Source organism: Canis lupus, chromosome 20, assembly GCF_003254725.2.
Source record: "Canis lupus dingo isolate Sandy chromosome 20, ASM325472v2, whole genome shotgun sequence".
NCBI classification, from domain to species: Eukaryota; Metazoa; Chordata; class Mammalia; order Carnivora; family Canidae; genus Canis; species Canis lupus.
Genome location: NC_064262.1, coordinates 13,326,433 through 13,352,546, shown reverse-complemented (window position 1 = coordinate 13,352,546; position 26,114 = coordinate 13,326,433). Strand labels below are relative to the sequence as shown.

Genomic DNA, 26,114 nt, shown 5'->3' with positions numbered 1-26,114 from the left:
ACAACCTAGCTACTTGATGACTGCTTGCTGCATTAATTAAACTGTTGTTGGGGCAGTCGCTGGGTCTTGCAGACTCAACTAAGAAAATGATGTGCTATTTACCGAGTTTTCTCAGGCTGAAACAAGGACAGTCACACGCCATTGGCAGAGGACAACTAAGAGACAGGCTAAGCAGGAGTCTAACATTTTTGCTACACAAAATTCATTCATTCATGCAGTGGCAAGAGGCCAGAAGAAGGATCAGTGGAAAAAGGAACAATCAAGTGTGGAGTTTAGAGGATGGACAAAAGTAATTTAAGTCCAAGTCCCAAGGGACTTTCCATCCAATGGAAAAGAAGTATTTGAGCAGGACTGACAAGTTTGGAACCTGCCAGGACACTCTACATACGGATCTCAGGTCAGAGGGAAGGCATGTGCCGTGTGTGATGCGCTGCAGACAAGACTTACAGCCTCCCGGCCGTAGGAGGAAGATGGCGGTGGAGTCGCGCGTTACCCAGGAGGAAATTAAGAAGGAGCCGGAGAAACCGATCGGGAGAAAACGTGCCCACTGCTGCTGCTGCTGCTGCGTGTTTTCACCACCAGTAACGGCCGCCACCACCGAATGGACGAGTTTTGCAACGGAAACGTGCCGTCCAGCGAGCTCCAGATCTACACTTGGATGGATGCAACATTGAAAGAACTGACTAGTTTAGTAAAAGAAGTCTACCCAGAAGCTAGAAAGAAGGGCACACACTTCAATTTTGCAATTGTTTTTACAGATCCTAAAAGGCCTGGCTATCGAGTAAAGGAGATTGGCAGCACCATGTCTGGGATGAAGGGGACTGATGACTCCATGACCCTGCAGTCACAGAAGTTCCAAATAGGAGACTATCTGGACATAGCAATCACACCTCCAAATCAGGCACCACCTCCTTCAGGGCGCATGAGACCATATTAAGTTTTATTTACTATTTCTTGAATTATTTTTCAATCAGTTATGTAAAATAAATTCTTTTTCCTTCCCTCAAAAAAAAAAAAAAAAAAAAGACTTACAGCCTCCCTGGTCAATTCCATACCATGACAAAGCAGTTTTGCAAAACAGAACACAATTCCAAAAATCTCCAGAGCTATATGATCTAATTGAACAATGAAATTCCATGCTGAAAAAAACAAAACAAACTCAATCTCTGACTAATAGAATCTGGCAAGCAGCCAGTTATTCATTCAAAGAAGGATTACCTTTTGGAAAACTTTATTCCCACCAGACTTGAATGAACTATGAAGAACTAACAAGTTTTTCATTGTAAGGATGACTATGTGGTATGCCAACATTAGGTAAGGATGGGAGGAATATCAAACACTCATTATAAAGATTACTTTCTTCTCCTCTGTTTCCCGAAGCCAACATTCCTCATCAACTGGGCTTCACAGAACCATATAATAGAGAAATTAGGTAGCCAAAACATAATTTAAATAAAAATAGTAAACAACAATACTTTGAAGGTGTAAAATATTTTCACATGCAACATCATCAAATTTGATTTCACAAATATAATTATTACCAATTTGTAGATAAGGAAAGTTGAGCTATTCCACATTTAGAGATCCCTTCAATATTAAGTGGCAGAGCTCTAATCTGAGTTACTTTGACTAAATCAAAGACCGGAACTGTTTCCCTCAGGAAAAAAAAAAAAAAAAAAAGCCACCCAAATGAAACTATATACCTGGATGTTAGAGTGGGAAAGATATTATAGATCACACCATCCTTTGCCACCACCAGTGAGCAAATCAGCGTGGCATGTGGGTAGTGAGAATGAGTATGTGGGTGTTGGAAGTTAGAGTGCTACAGAAGCTCTATGCAATCTTTTACGGAAAGCAGTATATATTGCCACAGATTAATAGGGGCTTTGGGGTGAAGTAACTGAAAAGGAAAATATAATGACCTTTAAAAAAAAAAAACTTAGTTAAAAAAAATAGTAGCAGCAGCAATGGCCACATTCTGGGTTCTGTCTATGTGGAAAGAGGTGATGCCATCTTAAGCAGCTCCAGAGGACACACACATGCATGTGTATATCTTCCCTATAACCTTCTTCCAGCTAAGATCAAATCAACCTTCACTTCATATGGTCAAATACCTCAGCCTCTCTCGGGACTGTGTGTACAAAGCACACAGGATGTTTCTACCACCTGCTTTGGCCATAAATGACTGTCCAATAAAATAAGCACTAATGATTAACTTTTGCTCCCTGGAAGCCAACTAAGAAAAAGATATTCCCTGACTAGCCTTTGCATACAGAGGACTGGCTTTTCTTAAGTTTCCTAAAGAAGCTTTAAAATGACTTTCCATTATGGGTTAGGCTTGTGGCTAACATATACGCATCACACTGAAGAGGTCAGTTCCTGAATTGAAATGTTTACTAATCACATGGATATTCTGGTTCAAAACTCTCCCTGAAAATGTCTGTTCCCAACTTTGCTTTTGAAACAACTGAAATATGAATAGTGGTCAAACTCCCTCAACTCTTGGTATCTGGCACTGGCTTTGTTATAGGACCAACTATTATGCGACACATTTTCTGCCAGGCACTGGAGATACACAGGCCAGTATGGAAAGAAGGCAAGTAAATTAAGACCTCCGTGAGAAATAGGAGTTTTAACCAAAACCAGATGAGAACTACTATAGCTGTGAGGAAGTGCAAGGCTCAAATTACAGAGCAAAGGCAAGCCCAGAGGTAAGTCTTTCCACTCTAACTTAGTCTCACCTAGAGGTCTGTTGATTCACAAAGGCTGAGAAACTAAGCAGAACTTTCAATAGACTTATAGCCTAAGGAAACAAATGGGTTTTGGGGGCCCTTTGAGGAATAAGAGCCATAGTAAAACCCCTGACTTTTGGTTGGCATCCTGACTATATTCAGACTAGCTCTCACAGGAACCTAAGCTCAGCTTCAAGATGTCTCAATTCCTGATTGGAAAAAGCTCATCTGAAATAGAAGTTTCCAGAGGCAAAGGTAAATCCCCTCTAGAGAAAGATCACACTATCCAGATCTCAATAATATCTACAATCTTTTGCATACCCTGTCTCGTACTCATTCAAAAATAATCAGGCATGTGAGAAAACATGATGTGAGCAAAAACCAAGAAGAGAGGCAGGTCAACGGGGTAGTCAGATACCAGAGTTGTCAGATGCAGACTTTAACATACAATGACAAAAAAAAAAAAAAAAAAAAAAACCCACAGTGAGATAGCACCTATACATTGACTAGAAGAGCTTAAATTAAAAATGTTTAACAATGTCCAATGTTAACTCAGAGAAAAGTTTCCATTCTTTTTCTCTGGTTAAAAGAAATATAGGAAACTGTTTGTATGTTAAATCTAAATGGTAGGTATCTATTATACTATTTTCTGTACTTCCCTGAATTTTTGTTAAATTTTATAATTCAATGTTTAAAGAAGAAGTAGAAGGAGTGGCTGAAAGAGATCAGTAAGAATTAAGTTATTTTAGCCTTCAGAAGTTGTGTTCAAGAGTCTGTACTTTCCTCTTTAGACAAGCAGCCATGGAAGGGGTTTCAAATGGAGGAGTGACCGCATCAGACTTGATTTCTAGAGAGGTCATTGTGGCTGCACAGGGCAGAGGGAGGGAAGGCAGAGCCCAGCTAGGAGCCTGGAGGTGTCCCTTGAATGTAAGATGCCAGTGGCACTGGCAATGAAGGAAGTTGTAGAGATTTGAGTGACGGAGTCTGAGTTTTCTAGGAAGTTGGGACTTAGTTCTCTAGGCAGATGAATTTTATCCCAGTCAAATCAGGAAGCAAACGAGGCTATAGTGTGACACAGAGAAATCTAAAATGGGAACAATTTATAAAGCAAGGACAACATCTAAGATAGAGCCTGGGACTGGTGAAAATAAGAAAAATGTGAATTTTTCTGTAAATCCTTAGAAGAGACACAAGCAGTTCTAAGACGGAAAGCTAATAAGCACTCAGCTCGACAACAGATGGTCAGATAGATGCATTCACAACTTGCCAGAATTCTGAAGCCTTGTGTACCCCCTTCCAAACATGCAGATGCTTTTATCTGAGGGGGAAAAAATTCTATTTCTGATTCTGACAGCAAATGCCAAGTCACATCTTGCCAGTAGAGAATGGTGTCTCCCGACCACAAACCAACCAAGAACTTCACAACCTTATTCTCATTTTGGAGAGAAGAGTTGTTTCTGACCAGTACTTCCACCAGCCCTGCCAGAAAGTACAAGGGAAATGAGGGGGGGATGACAGTTTCTGAAAAACTCAGCTCTTTCATCTGCACCCAATGAGGTAGGTTTTTGTCTCCAGATTATTCATGAGCAGCCCACGTGTTATTCCGTGAAGAAAAATCAAGTTTATCAAACAAATTTATCCTCATATTCTGAAAAATGGCCTGAGGCACAGGGCCTGACAATTTCTTCAATTACTCAAGCTGCTTAACTCTTACGGAGAAGAGATCGAAGAATTAATTTTATCATGATTCTTTGTGCCTTTTCTAAAGGGTAAAGTTTAAAATTGAGCATATTAAGTTCCCAGTCTAGATAGTTTGGTTGTATAATATATATTTATTTAGGTCTGACTTATGAATGTCTAGTTTGTTAGAGAAAGGACTTTTAAATGGTTCTTTCCCCCCCAATATGTTCACACAACAAAAAATATTCAGACATGTTCTTTTTAAAGGAAGTACCTCCCACCTACATGCCCATGTAGTGTTTCAATTTTTAGGGGCAGAGAAGAATCCTAGTTGTATTCAACATTCTCCCCATATCAGAGTAGGTAAAACTTAGATAAAACGGTTGTCTTAATTCCCAAGGCATATGATGCATTGAACTGACATACTGCAGAGTTCGGGAAATAATCACCAAATGACTCAACTTCCTGACTCAACATTCACCAGAAAATACCCTTTCTCATTTTCTCTAAATGATGCCCCTGAATCAAAATTTCAGCCAATCAAAAGTCTGGCAATTAGCTGCATGATAAATACCATCTAGCAGATCTCAGTGGTTATTACTTTAAAAACATCAATGAATTCTGCATAGTTATTTAGATAACTCACTCTAATCAAATTTATGAGACTGAATATAATTTTTAAAGTTACAGGCAGATTCCTTCAAATAATTATCACCTTTGCAATCTAGCAGCATATAAAATGCTCACAGACATTTCTGCACAATGCCTTAAGCTTGAATTAAGAGACATATGCTTAATATCCCTTTGGGGAAATTCCAAGATTAATTTCAAGAGCACACAAATACTCCTCAGAAACACATTAAATCCTTGCCACAGCTTGCCTAGGTAATGGATGTAACCTTACGATACATAGTCTGAGAATGATACTCACTGGGTTATGCGTTTTTTCAACAGAATGGTGAACGGTCCACCAGTCTGAAGTCCATTCCCACACGTTCCCTACTATATTGTATAAGCCATAACCATTGGGAGGAAAGGCGTCAACCTAAAAATTAAAAAAAAAAAAAAAGGGAAAATGCTGTCAAACTACTCACCTTGTTTAGAACACTTCTTTGCTGTGGAAATGCACTATAAGTTAAAACTTCAAAGCATGAATATTAATTTTCATCCCGACAGTCAAAATGCAATTTGGCCAATGTAAAAACAAAGAAAGATACACTTTTTGGCTTTGAGTTTTAAAGGGGAGCTTAGAAACCTAAGGAGAGTTTATACTACATGGTAGGAAAGTCAATAAAACTATTCCTAACAGAGAGACTAATAATGAACATAAATTGAACCCATATCTTAAGGCGGGGAGTAGGGGGCAGAGATGATATTTCAAAATCATTACAGAAACATCATATTAGACTCAGTATAAGTCTTGTCATCAGAGCTAAGGTATGTGGCCACACAATGTCTTTTAGCACTAAAAGATGCCAACCCACTTCTGTCCTCTACACCAGCCCCCTCCAACTCACAATCTTATCTTTAAGCCACAGTCATTATCATCAAAACACTGAGGGGACTTGTTTTTCTAAAGAAAATGTGAATTCATTATCAAGCATATTTGTAAGAGAAGGTTTGCAGTCAGTCTCCAGAATCTGGAAGTATGAGGCCAACTGTACTGGTTTGTCAGGGAGCAATTATATCACATTTCAAAGGGAGGTCAGACAGTCTGCCACATAATATTGTCACAGACAGAGAGCCAAAGTATAAAGCTTTTTTAAGAAGGAGAGAGGGGAGAGGGACAAGAAAAAAAACTTTAACTGAGCAACAGTTAAGTACAAACAATTATGCCATTGTGTATATTCAACATAAAATTTTTCCCAACATTTTTCTAATGATAATTCTCAAACATAAGGAAAAAATGAGATTTTTAAATGAAAAAATGTTATCTTTGGGTTTTTAAAAATCTTTTAAATTTTTAATTAATTTCCTTTTTTAAGATTTTATTTGAGAGAATGAATGAGTGAGAGAGAGAGAGAGAGAGAGAGAGAGAGCATAGGAGCAGGGGCAGAGGGAGAGGGAGAAGCAGGCTCCTCTGCTAAGCAGGGACCCTGGGATCATGACCTGAGCCGAAGGTAGACACTTAATTGACTAAGCCAAAAAATCTTCTTTTTTAAAGTATTTATTTGAGAGAAAGAAAGAACAAAAGCAGGAAGGGGAGCAGAGGGAAAAGTAGAAGCAGACATCCTGTTGAGCAGGGAACCTAATATGAGGCTGGATCCCAGGCCCCTAGGATCATGATCTGAGACGAAGGCAGACAATTAATCAACTGAGCCATCTAGGTGCTCTAAGAATCTTTTTGTAAAAAATAAAATAAAATAAAAATAATAATATTATTGTAAATTCACGTTTTTTTTTCCATACTAATAACGTAGGACTATAGAAATGAATAAACTAAACTTCACTTCTATTTGGCTTCAGAAGGTTTCAGGTCCACATATGAATATGGAAAAATCTGATATTTGGGCAATTCAGAGCACTTCAAAGTTATGAAGCTACTCCCTAAAAAAACCTTCATCTGGATGAGTTGGAAAGCTAAAAAATTGTTACCACGCTGCTTCCATACTCAGCACTCATTATGGAAACAGCAGTACTTATTCACTGCTTCATTCAGTAATTCCATGCATGTCAACTGAAGGCAGGAAGGGTTCAATGACGTAAGACATCAAAGAGCTTACTGAGGGAGAAAAAAGAATATACTCAAAACAAAAATCCAATTCTGTAAGACTCTGGGATGAGTAGGAAAGTGAGTGGGGGGAAAAATGCCTCAGAAATTCGCAAGAGGGAGAGGCTTTCTGGCTGCAGAGATTTCTGGCTATACCCTCTTCTACAAAGGTAAAGATGTGTCCTTGGAATCAAGCTCAGAGTTCAAAATTCAGAGGGAGAGTAAAAGTGAAGAGGCCATAGGCATGAACTATTCTTTCAAGAATTTGGAGATGATCGAAAAGAGCAAGATGGAACAACAGCTGGAAGGAATAGGAAGAAAAAGAAGAAATTCATTTGTTTCAAGCAGAGAGAGGAAGGAACCAGGGGCCCAAGACCAATCAAAAGGTGAAACAAACATTTTGGAGGAAGGCTCAGAGAACACACAAGAAGAGGGGGCTCTAGAGTCCATCTGGCTGAGGTCCTTTTTATGTGCCCATACTTAGCAGCTTCTGAGCAACCAACTTAACCTCACTGGTGCTATTAAACCATTAAGGCTAGGAAATAATAATACATACTCAAAGATTTAGGGTTTTCTTCCCCCTTTAAATAATTTTATGTATAAATGAGGTAAAATCTGGAGGTCACCAACCCCAAAATCACCATCTGTGAATATGCCATTAAGGAGAATAAACCTTGTAATTGCTCATTGTTAAATTAATTGCACTAACTAAAGCTTCCTCCCAGGAACCTCAAAAGAAAACAAATGTGTATGAGAAATATTTCAAACCCACTTATTTGCAAGTAAATGAACTGATAGGCATTAAAACCAAAACACACTAATAGTTGTATAATAGCACCTTTGAAAAATAAAAACCGAATTCTTTAGATTCACTGTGGTCAAAATAGTGCGCTCAGTGCAGACCAGAAGTAATAACATATATAAAATACAGGTGAGGGGGCCGTTTCACTGCAGTCCCTCCCATCACTGAAAATAAATTCCTTCCTTCAACTAACCAGACCTTGTGGACACAAGAGCAGCTAAAATGGATGTGAGATAATTCTCTGGGAATTTCAGTCCCATTTTGCTGAGTTCCATTTTGAAGATACGGATCTTGTTATGTCTTATTCCAAACACAGGTGGAAATTGCCTCTCTGTGGTCTGCTGCTTCTTTCTCCCCAGGTCATGTTTCTTAAATTAGTTCTTGGAGGGCCCCTGGTGACTGTTCTAATTTTGTCTCACAAACTTCCATGACAGCTTCTTCAGGTAAGTTCTGTTGAATTTATTCCAATATAGACATCTGCTGAACTCCCAGCTAAATGTTCTAATGCTAAACATCTGTAAAGTGTCCTTACGCCACAGGGACTTTGTGTTTTCTAAAAAGGGGCCCTGACTTAAGGATAAATGACTATTTTCCTTAGAGGCATAAGGGCTTAATTAGGATGTGAAATTCTATAGCAGTAAGCACCGTAAAATATTCATAACTGTCCAATCCAGTCTTCTCATGGCTCTTTACTAAAACTGACAGGGGCTTATATAATTTGGTCCATCAGAAGCCCAAGCCTTAGGATTCAAGGCTTGCTGTAGGGGCCCTATTTCTGACAGCCTAGCATCCCAGGAGGGAATCCTAGCTGCTAAGGCCCTTGTCACGCCAAACTCTCTTGTGTGTTCACTGCCAAAGAAGGCCAGGTATGGGCCTGACACTCTGTGCCACCTGTGTTCAGGGTTAGTGCATCGCAAGTGAGTTGCTACACACTCCTTACCAGCATGTAACACTTGGTCACCATTGTCCTGCTGCCTGCATTTACCAACATCTTTCCTGAGGTCTCATAACATCCTCACCAAGCACCAAAACTGATATTCTGTACATCCCACAGTACCAGTTCTGCTGACCAAAAGTGGTCCATGAGGCACTGGCTGGGCTTCTCATATATATAAAGTCTCAGAAAGAGCAGAATCCTTTAGTCCCAAAGACCTCAGATCACTCATTTTGCTGAATACAAAGTTGGAGGAACCAACTCTGAGATCAAATGATTACTCTTTTGCCTTCATTGGGTAGTACATCATTTCCCATTAGTTTGTGACAGTTCCTTTATCACATGCTTAACACATATATATGGAGTTTCATACCCATACATATGCACCCCTATATCAACTGAAAGGCTATATATTCTTATGAAATATGTTATTTACATTAAATGCCAAAAAATGAAACCATAATGCTTTAACTACTATGGTTCAAAATATTTTTAGATTTCTGCTAGCTCAAGTGTCTCCTTACTCTTCATGTTTTTCAAAAATGTGTTGGTCCTTCTCTTTTATTTATTATTTCAGTCGAAATTTTGTTTTGTTTTTTTTAAGATTTTATGTATTCATGAAAGACACAGAGAGAGAAGCAGAGATACAGGCAGAGGGAGAAGTGGGCTCCCTACAGGGAGGCAGGACTGCATCCCGGGACCACAGGATCACGCCCTGAGCCAAAGGCAGACGCTCAACCACTGAGCCAGGCTTCAGTCAAAGTCAAAGTCAAAGTCTTAGAGTCATTTGGCCACCTCCCAATAATGTACCTATGTTACATTTACATGTAAATTTTGGAAGAATTATTTTTGTGTGAAACAAAAATATAATATGAAAAAAATGACAGCTGTTTGAAAGAGTGTTGAAAAGAAATTATTCTCTGCAACGACAAACTCAGTACGGTGCTATTTACCCACCACAAGATTTCTTTTCTCACTGTTCAGACAAAATGAAATGTTTTTAATATTGCTTCATTAGTGTATGGCTTTGCCACCAGAAGAGCAATGAAAAAGGAACTCTCACACGCTTGTGGAGGGAAACATGTCACATGCCCTCTAGAAAACAGGATATATCTAAAATGTTTACCAAGAAAGTTTTCTAGTCTTTGACTCATTAATTTCATTGCTGGGAATCCATCCTAAACAAATCATCAGAGATACAATTCAATATTTATGTACAAGATGCTCCTTATTATATTGTTTAGCCAAAAACACTCCCCCAAAACCCCAACAAATATAATCTAAATGTGCAGCTTATTAATAAAAGGCAAATAAATTAGGGCTCATTCAAATGATAGATCATGTATCTGTTACAAAACAATGTATTTGTGAAAAACTGTTAATGACAGATAACACATTCCTAATATTAAGCTGGAAAAAACAGGATTTTAAATACTGCATTCAGCATGACCCAAAAGCAGCATGTAAAAAATATGTAGCTACAAAAATATATATATACACACACATATATATTTATGCTTTCCATATATTCCATATATATGTATATATACATATATAAATGTGTTTATATTTCTATATACATATATATGCATTTATACATTTCATATATGTGGGTGGAGTATATGTGTGTGTGTGTGTATGCTGGCATATATGGGAGTTACGAGCATGAGCTTTAGAAACAAACTAACCCAGTTCAAACCCCAACTGTGCTGCTTTCCAGCCGTGTAACCTTGTGCAAGTTAGTTATTCTCTCTGTCCCTCAGAATGCTCACTTGGAAAATGAGGATAAAATAAATGGTACCTACTTAACAGAGCTGAATTTACATCAAGTGAGAGAATTCATACAAATGGCTTCGCACCAAGCCTGGCACCCTGCAAGCACTCATTAACTACTAGCTCTTACTGGCATCATTAACACAGAAAAGAGCAGAAGGAGGGAGGCCTGGGTGGCTTAGTGGTTGAGCATCTGTGTTTGACTCAGGTCATGATCCCGGGGTCCTGGGATCGAGTCTCACATCAGCTCCCCAAGGGGAGGCTGCTTCTCCCTCTGCCTATGTCTCTGCTTCTCTCTCTGTGTCTCTCATGAATAAATAAATAAAATCTTGAAAAGAAAGAAAGAAAAAGAAAGGAAGGAAGGAAGGAAGGGAGGGAGGGAGGGAGGGAGGGAGGGAGGGAGGGAGGGAGGGAGGAGAGAGCAGGAGGAAATGTACCAAAATGCTAACAGGGGTGATCTGTGGGTGGCAAAATTTCAGGTCCTTTTAATTTTCTCTTTTGTACTCTTGCTATTTTCCAAATTTTGTATAAGTATGACGGAATCAGAAAGAAAACTGTGTTATAAAAAAAGAACATTTGCTTAATTATTAGGAACTGCACGTGCATGAGTGGATGAATGCAGGAAGAGACTGGTCAGCGAGTGAGCAATGCTTTCTCATGTCCACATTCTCGGGAGCTGCTGCCCATCTTCAGAAGTCTCGCTACTCACAGGTGCAGTTCCTCGGAAGCCATCCTCCCCGGTGTTGGTCACAGGAAATTCGCCCTGCCAAATGTTGGCATAATGCTGGCCTTTCGGCTGGAGTTTGTTGCCCCAGGGGAAGAGTCTGTCAGAAGAGACACAGGCATCAGCCTGTCAAACAGGCACAGTCTTCTGGATTAAAGCCAAGAGAAGGAATGCAAAGAAAGAGCATTGCTCACTTGTTCTGAGTGAACTATGTTTTACATTTCAAATATATAAATAAACAAAGCTTTTAACCAGGACTTTTTTTTTTAAACTTCCGCACAACTAGCTCATATCAAGTTCACAACAACCTCTGTGTTTCCCAAGTACTCAAGAGGCCTGAAATAAATCACGTAATCAGAAGAAGGACTTATAGAAGGCTGGGAAAGTAGGCATCATTCTGAACTTATATGGTAGCACAATCAGGCAGCATCACATCACACTTTTTTTATAAAGCCTCTGCTATTTTAAGGAGCCTTTCCTAGAAGATGTGACCCAGACATGAGTTTTCTGTCTCATGGCTCTAGAAACAGAGAAATAACACTGCTTTAGGAGATGTCTAAAATAAGAAAATCCTGGGGTGCCTAAGTGGCTCGGTCAACAAAGCATCTGCCTTCGGCTCAGGTCATGATCCCATGGTCCAGGATCAAGCCCAACATCAGGCTCTCTGCTCAGCGGGAAGCCTGTTTCTCCCTCTCCCTCTGCCTGTTGCTCCACCTGCTTGTGCTCTCTCTCACTCTCTCATTCTGTCAAATAAATAAATAAAATCTTTTTAAATAAATAAATAAAATAAGAAAATCCTAAAAGCAAGGCAGCCTGACAAAAGGCTCTGAGGAGGACTATGTAAGACAAGAAGGGTTGAATGTGTGGAGCACACTTTGGGGCTGCAGGGAGCCAGCTTCACCGGACACCTGGTGACCCATGCATCAGTGTCTCCTAAGTAAGTCCATGGAGATGAAGAAAGCCTAGGAAGAAAAAGCTGTTGTTTTTGTTTAAAATCAACTTTCTAACCAAAATAAGTTCCACAGATTTAGAAAAAGGTCACCACACAGTTAGGCAAGATGAGATCCTCCGAGTACCTATTTTGCAGGCCTCCGCGACAGCTGTATTCCCACTCAGCTTCCGTGGGCAGACGCTTTCCCGCCCACGTGCAGTAGGCAACAGCATCATTCCAGGAGACGTGGAGGACTGGATGATCAGGCCTGGGGAAGAGCAAAAGCAGAGTGAGGAGGAGCAGCAGCTGTAACAGGAAACAGGAACTGGCTTCAGCGAAGCACCCACAATCATCCTCCATTCCATCTGGGGCACTAAGGCAGCCCTGGTCCCCAGCTCAATCCTCAGCTGTGCCACATCTGTCACCTTCCACCACAGGTTTCTGACATCCCAGGCTCGAATGGATTACAATCCCTCTTGGAACTAGACTCAAAACATTTCTTCACTTGCAGGCAGGCCCAGAGCTCCACAGAATCTCACTTGGTACAATGGATGTGGAGATGCACTACACACTTCCCCCACTAAGGAAGGAGTGCTCCCTCAGAGTTTTCCACAGCTGCTGCAGAAGGCCACTTCACAACCACCAATGATAATCAGAGCCAGGACATAAAGGCCCGGCCATTTCAGCCCACCACAGCTCTATCCTACCAGCCCTATTTACCCCAAAGCCCCCCCAAGGGATCAGTGGGGACTTCCTGAGCCTGCACTGTAGTCTTGGCTTCTCCCTCTACCCAATCCTGCTTCCCCCCAACCCTCCTTTGCACAGGTTGTTTGGCTTTAAACTTCGTGCCTTTCTACTGCAGATTAGCCAGCTATATTTGCTTCATGCTAGCAGATTCCAAACTAGTATTTTTTCTAAGGGCATAGAAGGACAAGGAAGGTTAGGAGAAAAGTTTGAGAATAAGGAGTAACACACATTCACAAAGCACTAGATAGCTTTAATTCCCTGTTTACACTTTTTCAAGTGGACTACACACTCCTAGTCCATTCCTTAAACATCTTTGAATTCCCTACAGCAATTCCACTATAATTTTCATTTATTCTTTCAATAAATGTTTATTGAGTACCTATTATGTGTTATTTACTATTTTCAGCATCAATCAGAGATGTACTTTTCTAAGAAAATGGACTCAGTGGATAAAATACATTCCCCTCTGGGTTTTCCTTCTGCCTTAGCTTTTTCTTCTATTAAATTCATGAAAGAAAATGTCACTTGGGAACTAAGAGGCCCAGTTGACCTGACGTACCCAAGAATCCTAGGATGTTGTGTCTCACCATCAATTTCCACCACGAAGGCTGCCAGTTCAGGCTTTGCAAGGTTTCTGCCCTTTGGCAGGGGGCTCTGTCCCTAAAGCTGAACCTCAGGTACACTTAGCTCCCTGGCAATGAGGGCAGAAACCAGGAATGTTGTCAAAAATAGAGGCTCAAAACCTCCATCTGAAAAAGTGGGTTAGGAGAACAGTTTTCTTGGGCTGTCGGGATTCTGAGTCCTGACCCAACCTTTCTCCATCTCCAGGGCTTAAAGTGCTACTCTCTATTTCTGCTTGAGATAATTATTTCCTTGCCACCCTGGAGACTTGCTGACCGACTTGCAGCTCTGTGGTTTTTCAGTCAGATGGTGGCTTCAAAGTATGTCAGCCCAGAACTGAATATCACAAGAATCCTATAACCAAGGCTTGAGCTTCCACAGTGACCACCTGGCCAGACATAACCACTCTTCCATAGGACAGATGGTCTTCTTTCTCACAGTGACCCACTCATGAAAGAGAGCAGACAGACAGGTTCCAAAGATTAAATATGTCAAGAGATTTGTAATAGGCTTGTCAAAGAGGGGAAAAAAATCTGCAAAGGCAACTCTTTGGCAGGCCAAATGAGGAAGGATGAAGTCACCTAGCAAGAGCTTTCTCTGAGTTAGGCACAGTGCTTGGGTATTTACATATGTTATTTCCTGTTTTATTTTCCTACCAATCCATTAGAGTTTGTCATTCTCACACTCTTTTACAATTGAAGATGGCTACTGAGTTCCTTTTCAACAACACAGGAAATCTATCTATTTGGCAATTAAACATGTCCACTGGGGAAAGAACCACCAGCCTCACCTGTGTAGAGTAGTAGAGTCAGGCCCTTCTGGGTGTCTCCAGTTAGCGCCTTTAACAGGTAACCACCAAGGAGCAGCTGCAACCTCAAAGCAACCCAGAAAAGCTAAGGTTAGCTATGATAACTCTAGAAAAACACTGACTCAGTATGTGCAGGAAAAAAAAAATTTTAACTTACAATCTTCAACTTCCATTTCAGTTACCAAACAAATACTCTTACCAGAATATCAAAAATAAAGATTTATATGTAAGAAAATCTTTCATAAGACTATTATTCCATATCATAAGCACCAGCATGACTAAATAGATTATGTCTTTAAATGGTGTATATCTCCAAGAATTTTTATTTTTTTAAAGACTGATTTATTTATTTATCTTAGAGGAGGGAGAAGGAGAGAATCTCCGGGAGATGCCCCCATCAGTGCAGAGCCCTATGCAGGGCTCTATCTCATGACCCTCACAACACAACCTGAGCCGAAATCAGGAGTTGAAATGCTCAACCAGCTGAGCCATCGAGAGATCCCTCCAGAAATTTTTAAAAGATGCAGTGCTAGCTAATCCTCTATAATGTCTAACAAGTGAGAGACAGATTGGACAGCTCCTATTTAAAAGATAAGAAAACAGCACCTGGGTGGCTCAGTGGGTTAAGCGTCTGCCTTTGGCTCAGGTCATGATCCCAGGGTCCTGGGATCTTGCTGCAACTGGCTCCCTGCTCAGCGGAGAGCCTGGTTCTCCCTCTCTCTCTGCCTGCCACTCCCCCTGCCTGTCCTTGCATGCTCGAGCACTCTCTATCAAATAAATAAATAAAATCTTTTAAAAAAATAAATAAAAGATGGGGAAACAACCTTACAACTAAGTGCTGGGCTGAAGATCAACTAAGGTGGTCAGATATCAAGCTGAACCATAGAGTAAGAAGCTGGAGTGTGTTTTCAAAAAACCCTGGTTCAATTTCCAGTGTAATATTAGCTGGGTAGCCCTGAGAAAGTACACTGCTTGTCTGGCCCCTTAGCCTTCATCTGTGAAATGGGACCAGGACCCCTGCCTCATCTACCTCAGACTACAGAGGAGGTTGAATTCAACAGGACCAGGAAATGCTCAGCCAAATGTTCCCAGGACCTTATCTCCTACTATAGTTCTAGTGACCCAAATAACAAGAGCAAGTGGCCCTCACTTACTGAATGGTTAAGAACTTGACTTTGGAGTCAGTCAAAAGAAGATTCAAATCACTCACGGTGTGACAGCAACCTACTGAACCTCCCCAGGCCTGTTTTCTCACGTTTAGATGGAGATGGTAACAATACTTACCCTCGTGGGTTATGACAAGGAAGAATTATAACATACATTAAGGGCTTACAAGTATGCCCAGCACTAGCAAGCACTCAGTAAAGAGAACTAGTCTCAACCAAGGTCTCATGACAGGAGGAGAGCCATAAAAAATCTTCATCATTGCTGTTGGTAATCCAAACTAAAGAACAGAAATTTGCAAATGACTCTTGTAAAATATACACTACAGTAGACTCAAGGTTATCCCCATGACAATGCTACTGTCAATCATTTGCATCCTGATGAGCTGGGTTGAGTGGAAGAGAAGGGGGATGGTGTTCCTGCTAACAATTATAGCAATCACTGAAAACACCAAATTCTGTTCTTGTTCTTTCCTTCACATCAGCACAATCAGAACATTCATGGTATTCCAATTACAGTTTGATGGGAAAAACCAAATTCTCTTCTATTTCAATGAGAGAGACATAATGTCCTTAAGGATACCACTGCAAGGTGTTTTATTTTTCAGAGACCAGGAGAGACAAGTCACAGCTTATTTCTATTTCACCTCGGGATGTTCTCACTAACCAGACTGCTGGATATTCAGGGACCAAGGACAGGTAATTCATTCCATGTCAAGGGAAAATGTGCATTGAAAGCCCAAGTTAGAGGCATCTGGGTGGCTCAGTGGTTGAGCATCTGCCTTTGGCTTGGGTCATTATCCTGGGGTCCTGGGGTCGAGTCCCACATCAGGCTCCCCACAGGGAGCATGTTTCTCCCTCTCCCTATGTCTCTGCCTCTCTGTCTCTCATGAATAAATAAACACAATCTTAAAAAAAGAAAGCAAGCAAGCCCAGGTTATCCCACTTTTGTGTTTCAATATCTTCAGATCACTCAAACCTAACTCACCCCAACAGTGATCAGATGGGCCACCAGAAGGTTCAATGTCTGTCTTAAAATAATAAAAGAACTAAAGACAACTATGGCAAAATGCTAAACGTTGTTAAATCTGGGTGGTAGAAACTAGAATGCCTGTTTTTCTTTTATCCTTTTGTGTTTTGAAACATTTCATCAGTGGCAATTTTTTAAACTGGTTTATTCATCTCTTCTACTACTGATGGGCATTTGGGTGGGTTCCAGTCTAGGGGTATTATGAATAGTGCTTATATGAACATTCTTAGGAGCTCATGACTTTCAGCAAGCATACATATGCATCTCTGTTGACTGTACACCCTGGAGTGGAACTGCTGAATCACAGGGTCTGCATATGAACAGCTGTAGTGACAAAGGCCAGACACCAGCCTTCATGGCCCATGTGTTCCAAGGTTTACCACCCCTTCTTCAGAGGGGAACTTCCATGGAGCTGGCTGATGCAAAACAGACCATGGTGTGGCTATTCCAGGGGCCCCTTAGACTGTTTCTTTTCCTCTCTTCTTTCCCTCAATTCACTCTGGTTACAAACATTTGCTGAGCACTCACTATCTGCCAGCCACTGAGTTGGATTCCTAAAAGAGATCTTCAACTCCCAGGAATCCTCAGAGTATGATTTAAGACAATATATTGATAGTGTTTAAATTATTTATTTTACATATTTATCTTACATGGTTAATTGCACAAAGTTCAAAACAAAATATGGATCTAGGTTCTTCGTTTTCCTTAAAAATGCCAATAAAACTCAAATTCATAGGTCTAGGTACCACCTTACAGACGCTAGTGCTATTGTCCCAACTCAGTGTCCTCTCCACCACACACACACACACACACACACACACACACACACACACACACATTTTCTCATTCTAGATAATCTGCTTTTCATTTTTCCCAGGATTTCTCTTTTCTGAAATCTCTCATATTATCTTAGCAACCCATCCCAACAGACCACTAGCTGACATGGCTTGAAAATACGGAACTATACAATGATCAACAATCTCAGTGATGTGGGCAGTGAGACAGGACAAACAGACTGGCTCAAGATGAGGAGGGGACACCACAGTAACACTGTCCTTGTCCAAAGGCCACAATCTAGTTTTTCTCCAAAATATTAAGATCTGAGGTAAGTATGCAGATATATCTACAGTACTATAATATTATTTCTAATTAAAAATTACAAAGTAATCCATCCTTGGCATCCATCCAACTGAAGGAATACTATACAGTCATCAAGACACTGCAAAGTGGAAATATATAGATAATATGTTATGAAGATAAACTACAGAATAGAATACATATTTGGTTGTTTCTGTAAAATTATGCATATGAATGTATGGTAGTACACTTGGAAGAAAAAAGTGTAGAAGAACGTACTTGCACTTACAGGGGCCAAGATTTGGGGAGTAATACACTTCTTAAGAATGGGCATGTATTACTGTAATAAGAGTTCTCAATTTCAGAACTACTGACACATTATGCCAGATAATTCCTGGTTATAAGGGACTGTTGTGCACTGTAGGATGTTTAGCAGCATCCCTGACCTCTTTCTACTAGATGCCAGTAGCACCCTCCCTCACCTAACTGCAGCAGCCAAAAGTGTCTCCAGACGTTGCCAAATGCAGAATAATCACTGCACTCTGATAATCAGGGGAGAAAAAAATCCGTCTTTCTTAAATGTTAACATATAATTCATAGAAGCTCAGTGGTAAGAGCATCCAAGCCTGGAGCCAGGCGACCTAAGCCTGAAAAACAGTGCCATCTTTTACAAGCTGCATGATCTTGGGTTTCTTAGTTAACCTCTCTAGGTCTCAGTTTCCTTATTTGTAAAACAGGGTAGTAACACTTCTCTCCACTTCCCTGGGTTGTTGTGAGGATTAAATAAGGAAATATACATAAAGAGCTTAGAGTAGTACCTGGTACAGAGCAAGAATTACAAAAGTGTTAGCTATCATTATTACTATTATTTATTCGTTATTGCACATTGCCATATTCTTTTAGAACTTTCAAAGAACATACATTCTAATCAGTGAAAATCTGCCCGCTAATACTTCTTCAGCATAGACTCCAGTCACCCCCCCCAGTTCACCCTTTGCAGAAGAAAGATAAACTGAGAAAAGCATTAGAACATATGTGATTTCCAAAGAACTGTCAAGAAGAGTGTATAGTTGTCATCTTCCATCACAATCACGTGATGAACCTATTCCTGAAGCAAGCAGCACCATAAAGTGGGGGAGGGGAAGAGTATGAGAGGTATAGCAGATGCAGGAATCCACATTCACCAAACGCTAAACCAAACAAAGCTCTGGGACCTGTATGAGTACCTATACTACATGCCCATCTGTAGTGACCAGACACACAGTCAGGAACCATCTCCCCATGTGACACATTATGAAGAAAAAAACAGGTAATCAAAGTCGCCCCACAAGAGAGGTCTGATGCAATCAGAGATAGGACATCATTCATCCTGGGAATCATGCCCTAGGAAAGCCTGCATGTTTCCCAGCCCAATTTATGGCAAATCCAATCCCATCCAATGTCACCAGGTGCCTTCCTTTTCCAAAAGTCACTGTTAATGCTATATTTTTTTAAAAGCTTGTTCCTGAACTACTAGTTAGTGTCCTGAAAATAAATGCTATCCTACTATGTTCAGGAGCTTATGAAATAAGTAACTTTTGAGAGTCATATATGAGCCAGCTAATCAAGATCATACTGCAAATCATGATATCTCTAGTTCCTTGGCTTTAACAAGAAGAGTCTTCTGGTGTGTTGCTTGCAGAGTAGCAGCAGCAACATAAGTGGACTGGCATCTACAATAACCCTCATCCTACAAAAAGAACTTTTCTTTTTTTTAATGTAGTTGCCCACCTACACATTTTCTGTTCAACTGAGACAATTCCAGAGTTATAGCACTCCCTTATATCCAGGGGGAAAAGGACTTTAACTTGACCTATTTCCAGTCAACCATCTCCATAGCAACTGTCATGGGTTTTAAGTTGAAACATCTGTACCAGACAGCCAGTGACCAATTACAATGTAAATAGGATCCATGTGAGTACTGATGTCCCCTTGAGAATTGGACTTCCCAGTGCAAAGACATTGTTTCTCACCTCTCCCTGGGGACATAACCAGCCTTGTAGTAACAGTTTAAAGAAAAGAAATGGAGAAGATATCAAAGGTACCTTTATTCTTGCCAGAGGTGGTAAATTATGCTTCTTATACACACACAGCCTAGAATAAAGTCAGCACAGGAGAAAGAAGAGCACTGTGTAATTATGCATATTCAAGCGTAAAGATGTCAAATTCACAACTTTACAACTGTTCTCTTAAAAATTAAATGCATTTAGACAAGCAAATTAAAAAGATGGACATTTCTTGAAACATAGTATAAACATGACAGTTACCCCTATAAAAACAGCCCGGGAAAATTTTCAACTGGCACCAGTGAACAATGAGAAATTACAGATCTGTTCGAATTCATGAAGTATAAATAAAACTGAAGGAGAATCCAGCAGCGAAAGGAATCAAATGGAATAGAAAGCACAGGGTAAATAGAAAGTTTCTTCCTTCAGCACCCAATACAAATGTGGAAAGGAAAGAACCAGGCTTGAATAAAGAGTAAAAAGAAATTCATCATTAAAATAGGTAGTCAAGTCTGACAGCTTATTTTAAATTAAATCCTAACTTATGTACCTTCATTACTTAATAGAATTTGCATGAGAGAAAAATGCATGCTTTTTCAAGTAGAGTACAAATATTGATGAAACGTAAAACATAACTGAAAATTTTCAATACTTTTTGCTTCAGTTCTTAATAAAATTTCTCATGCTAGGATACACTGGATTCCCAGGGCATCCACTCAGTATATTCTAAACATTTCTTACACGTCCTTAAGAGAAGAGTGGATACTCTATGCACAGTCATTCATTATACACAATGTACAAAAAATGGCCCAAGCAATCTTTGAACTCAAAGAACTCTTAAGAGTGATCAACTTTTCTCATTGTTAGTTGTATGGGGAAAGTTGATTTGGGACTTTCTTTAGTGAAAGAAAGAAGAGAAAAGGACTTTTTTTTTTAATAATTTTTTACTGCTTTAGGCAAAGAGATGACCATGTATATCGATATAACCCATCTTCATAGCAATTTGACAATACTCAGCAAGAGGCTACATCACATGTGTACACAGTGAGGAGACTCACTGAATCCCTTATTTGTACACCCATATGAAGGAACAGGACGGTCACTAAACATTATCTATGGGAAAAATGTAATTGCTTGGATATATGCTTGCTCTTCACAGACAGAGAAAAAAGCCCCTTATAAGTGTACAAGTCTACTTAAAACTATGCTTACATGTAGACACACAAAAAGATTCATACCCCAAGAAAAGATTAGTAGTACATATACTGAAATGTCTGCAATGGTTATTTCTGGGTGGTGAGATTATGAGTGATATTTAATGTTCTTTCGTGGGTGCCATTTTTAGTTTCTAAATTATCTATACTGAACATACTTTTTATTCAGATTTTCAAAGTTTTTTCTTTTAACAGAGCTAAGAGACTTAATTTTACATTGAAAAACAAAAATAAGCAATATTAAAAATATTAATTAAAAATTATTTATGTTCACTATCCTACTACAAACTTTATTTTTATATTCATCTTCCAGTTTCATCAATAAGTAAACATATTTGTACACCTTTTTTTCCAAACTATATATTGATCATTTTCATTAATTTTACTAAATACTTTCCTTTTTCTTTCCTATGTTTTATCTGGGCTTCATAACAAGCATTTTTTAGATTTTTTTTTTTTTATTCATGATAGACAGAGAGAGAGAGAGAGAGAGAGAGAGGCAGAGGGAGAAGCAGGCAGGAGCCCAACGCGGGACTCAATCCCGGGACTCCAGGATGGCGCCCTGGGCCAAAGGCAGGCGCTAAACCACTAAGCTACCCAGGGATCCCCATAACAAGCATTTTTAGTGGCTACACACAATATTTTGTCATGTTGATATAGTATAATTTACCAAATAATCTCCTAACATTGAACCACTTAGGTTATATTAAATTTTGGGGGTTTTCTGCTATTATACATAATAATACAGTGAACATCTGCAAACATCTTCACTTACATTTTTTTATTTTTCACTTTTGCCAAATTTCCTGAAATGGTACCTAAGAGTGTCTATATAGCTCTTGCTAAAACTCATTTTTAAAAATCCATACTGTATTTTTAAAAATCTATAACATTAATAGATTTTGTGGCTAGTTTCCCTCTGGAAAGAGGGCTGACCATATGTAAAAGCTCATGGCACTCCAGAGCAAGGTATTTATCATAATTCATTACAAGGAGACTCCATTTAGGCTCCTTAAATGCTAGTGGCTTACTTAGATCTTTTTCAAATTATGAAACAGGGAAATTTCAGAAAGTCTGAATGCCATCTGATTGATTCTGACTTTCTTCTTCATGCCTTACAAGCTCTGAAGCTTCTGAGGAAAAAGGGCAAACAGAAGACACAATATAGTAAAAGCATCCTAAGAACAGGAAATTCTCTCACACAGGTTATTTTGGAGGTAAATCAGAATATGAATAATCCCACCTATTTTTGGCAAAAGAGAAGAAAAAGAGGAGAGTCATCACCCCAGAGAACAGCACGACAAAAGGGACAGGACTCTTGCTGCAAATTCAGCCCAGGTTCACAGTCAGAGATGATCTACTTCCTAACTGTGGTTTAGCGACAGGCATCTACAGAGGGTCACGTAGCACCATGGTTCAACTGCTGCCCCTTGAAACTAGAGGCTAGCATTGAACTAGCTAAGCTCAGCCTAGCACTGCAGGAGCACAGAACAAATTTTGAATCCTCCATAGAGCTAACTTCTCCAGGTCACTGGCCTGACGTGAACATTTCACCCAGCAGCTGGACACTGGTACCAATGGCAGGATGGTGACTACTGATTCTCTGTGTTGTGACAGCACACAGGGTAGGAAACATTTACTTTTTTTTTTTTAACAACACTGTGTATCTTGCAAGCTCTGCGAGAGCTGGTAAAACAAACACAGGCTTGGCAGAGAATGGAAACCTGGCTCTAACACTCAAGTATGCCATGCTTTCTTAGTATGGCTGCATGCTTAACACAGGCATGCTTACAACACTGAAGAGTTTTAAGGGTGGGATGGATTTGGGAGGCTATTTAAGCTTCCTCATACTACATATGAAAAAAATGAGCCATGAAAAGTGGTAGGCAGAGCCAGGGAAAGAACCTAAAACTGCAGATTTTCAATTCATGACTCTTTTCTACTATCCAAGCATTTCCCAACAGCTGTTTCCTAATAGTTTATGACAAGATGTTGGTAGGTAAAGAGGCAGGCAGTGGTGGGGAGGTTCCACAGTCAAAGCAGTCTAAGTAGTCAGGAAGGCACTGGGTTAATCATGTTAAACAGTTGTTTTTTTTTTTTAATTGCAGAACTTTTCAAAATCTTTAAACTATAACATGTTGCTTAAGTTTTGAGTAAAGAGATACAGTAGGCACCTGGGTCAAGCAGTCGTCCAAGTGATTACTGGGCTCCAATCCAGCCTCTCCTCCTATTTACTAGCTATGTAACATTGGGCAAGCTACTGAACCTCTCTGAGCCTTGATTTCCTCAATCAGTAAAATGAGTACACTAAGAAAACTTATCTAATGGTCATGTTGTGTGGATTTAGCATAATAGTAAGCAGATACATATATTTATGTATAATGTAGATGTCAGTACATTACTAGAACTCCATAAAACCAATTCAAGATGTCATTCATTCAGGGCACCTGGGTGGCTCAGCAGTTGGGCGTCTGCCTTTGGCTCAGGGTGTGATCCTGGAGTCCCAGGATCAAGTCCCACATCAGGCTTCCTGCATGGAGCCTGCTTTTCCCTCTGCCTATGTCTCTGCCTCTCTCTATATATCTCTCATGAATAAATAAAATCTTTTTTAAAAGTTGTCATTCATTCATTCATTCATTCATTCATTCAACAAGCATTCCATGAACATCTGCCCTATGCCAGCCCAGTGCTAGGCCCTAGGGGGGTGCAGAAGCAAAGCATACAAACTGGGGATAAAGACAAATAAATGAGTAGATGATTTTAAGCCTGCATTAAATACTATGACCAAGAAGAGCTCAGTGAGCTATCGGAGCCCAAGGAGGGGCACCCAACGACAGTAACTGGGTGCTACTCTGCAAATGCTTCCTATATGGGATGAGAAGGAGGAGCTAGTGAAGCAGGACAAGGGTGGATAGGGCATTTCACAGAGCAGGCTGCCTGTTTTATAAGTGTACCTCACTTAATTAGAAAAGTTGGGCATCAATAATTTTGTTAAATGAAACACATCAAAGATCTTCAGAACCTTAGACCTGGAGGGATGCCAAGAGGTCCCTTGGTTTCAACTTATATCCAAAGGCATCCTTTCTACGGTGTCCCTAGGATGAACAGGTGAGGCAGGATAAACACTGGTCCTCATTTGATCAGGGCCGTCCAGATTTACACCTGTTATCCAGCATAATTAAGAGCATCCCATTTCACCCTCAAAAGTGTTCTGATTTGGACAATAAATTACATGGTCACTCTACCAATAGATGATCTCCCTGTCTCAGCTTAAGCAATTCAGGTGACCCACATCACTTCTTTGCAGACAGTCCCTCACATCCAGATCACTCCAATCAACAGAGGATTCCTACTCAAGGCTAAAATGAAATGTCTTCCAGAGACCTTCTAACTGCTGGCACTCATTAGGCTCCCAAGGGTCACATGGAATAAATCAAATTCCTTTCAGATCATCTTTCAGATGTTTGTAGAATTATTACAATTCACTCAACTCTTAGTCTTCTCTAGGTTCAGTAATTTATTCACTCTTCTCCAGCCTCTACCATCTCTCTTTTTTTTTAAGATTTTATTTATTTATTCATGAGAGACGCAGAGAGAGAGGCAGAGACATAGGCAAAGAGAGACACAGGCTCCGTGCAGAGAGCCCAATGTGAGACTTGATCCCAGGACTCCAGGATCATGCCCTGGGCCAAAGGCAGGCACTCAACCGCTGAGCCACCCAGGTGTCCCAAGCTTCTACCATCTCAAAGGGAATCACCACCTCCCCAGTTGCTCAGGCCCAAAACCTATTAGTCATACTTGAGTCCCTCTTCTCTTTTTCCCCTTATGGGATCAAAAGTCCTTCCAAATATCAGACCACTTTTAGCATCTCCACTCCTACCACCCTGCTCCATGACTCAAACAAGTTTCACCAACTATGACAAAACCCACACAGAAACCAAAGTAGCCCCTTAAAATGTTAACTAGGGGGGCATCTGGGAGGCTCAGTTAGTTAACAAGCAATTGCCTTCGGCTTGGGTCATGATCCCAGGGTCCTAAGATCAAGTCCCACATCAGGCTCTTTGCTAGCAGGGAGTCTACTTCTCCCTATCCCTCTGCCCCTCCCCCCTACTTATGTGCTCACTCTCCCTCTCAAATAAATAACTAAAATCTTTTAAAAAAATAAAAAATAAAATGTTAACTAGGTCCAATGACTTCTCACTGCACTTAAGAAGAAACCCAAACACCTCTGAGGCTACAAGCCTTATGTAATACACCTGCTGCCTACTTTTCCAACCTGTCACCCTACATTACAATCCCCTTTGTTCATCACTCCTTCATTACTGGTCATGCTGGTTCCTACTCCTCATCCAGGTTTCAGCTCAAGTGTCAGAGAAGCCATCCTAGACCCCACAAATAAAAGAGCCAAAAGAACCCAACCACACTACACTGCAGTTACTTTCTATCCTGTTACTCTGTTTTATTTTATTCACAAGCTTAGTCAGTTAGAAGTTCACTTGTTTAGAGTCATAATGTTATAACCTCCAGGAGAGTGAGGATTTATACCTGGTTCCCTGCTGTAACCACAGCACTTAGAACACTGCCTGGCCCATAGCACCTACAAGATAAATATTTGTTTAATGAATAAATTCACCTGTTTCTTAAGTTTCCATGTTTTCCAAACCCCTCCCCACTTTGGGTGACCATCATCTGGATAAATACCAATTTCAGATAGAGTCTTTCAGTGGGATATCCTTTTGAAAAGAGAGAGACTCAGCTCCTAGCTTATGACTTTTACCCAGTGGGAAAGATCCTATGCTGGTTCTCAGGTACCAATAGGTCGGTGCTGCTCTCCACATTACCTAGAATTGAGGCAAGCCATTTCCTCTCCTGGACCATGGTTGCCTCATCTATAAGAGGAAGGTTTTTTTACCGGATGATTTTGAAAGCTCCATCAATTCTAAATCTTCATTTTTGCATAAGTTCTTCTTAAAGCTGGATATCTCCTGAGTATGACTCTGTACTCTATAGTCAATCTTTGTCTCACAATAGAGGTTTACAATGCAAACATCAACATTTTGGAGGCATGGGATATCAGACATTACTTCTTTATCCAAGTCAGATCTCAAAAGACCTATGACTTG

General features: G+C 40.1%; 1 protein-coding gene and 1 pseudogene across 2 annotated transcripts in view; one reads left to right on the top strand and one right to left on the bottom strand.

Annotated features, from left to right (window-relative positions):
• The window catches only part of SUMF1 (sulfatase modifying factor 1), a 90,498-nt gene that overhangs the window by 32,277 nt on the left and 32,107 nt on the right, over nucleotides 1-26,114 (bottom strand). The window contains exons 4-7 of one of the 2 annotated variants that reach the window (XM_025451212.2): nucleotides 14,445-14,527; nucleotides 12,432-12,554; nucleotides 11,341-11,455; nucleotides 5,344-5,457 (exon numbers count right to left, since the gene is read on the bottom strand). In XM_025451212.2, the coding sequence (XP_025306997.1) occupies nucleotides 5,344-5,457; nucleotides 11,341-11,455; nucleotides 12,432-12,554; nucleotides 14,445-14,527 (435 nt within the window). The remainder of the gene's footprint in view (nucleotides 1-5,343; nucleotides 5,458-11,340; nucleotides 11,456-12,431; nucleotides 12,555-14,444; nucleotides 14,528-26,114) is intronic. The other variant, XM_049098306.1, reaches the window with a different exon arrangement.
• Nucleotides 459-1,016, top strand: LOC112662651 (histone deacetylase complex subunit SAP18-like; annotated as a pseudogene).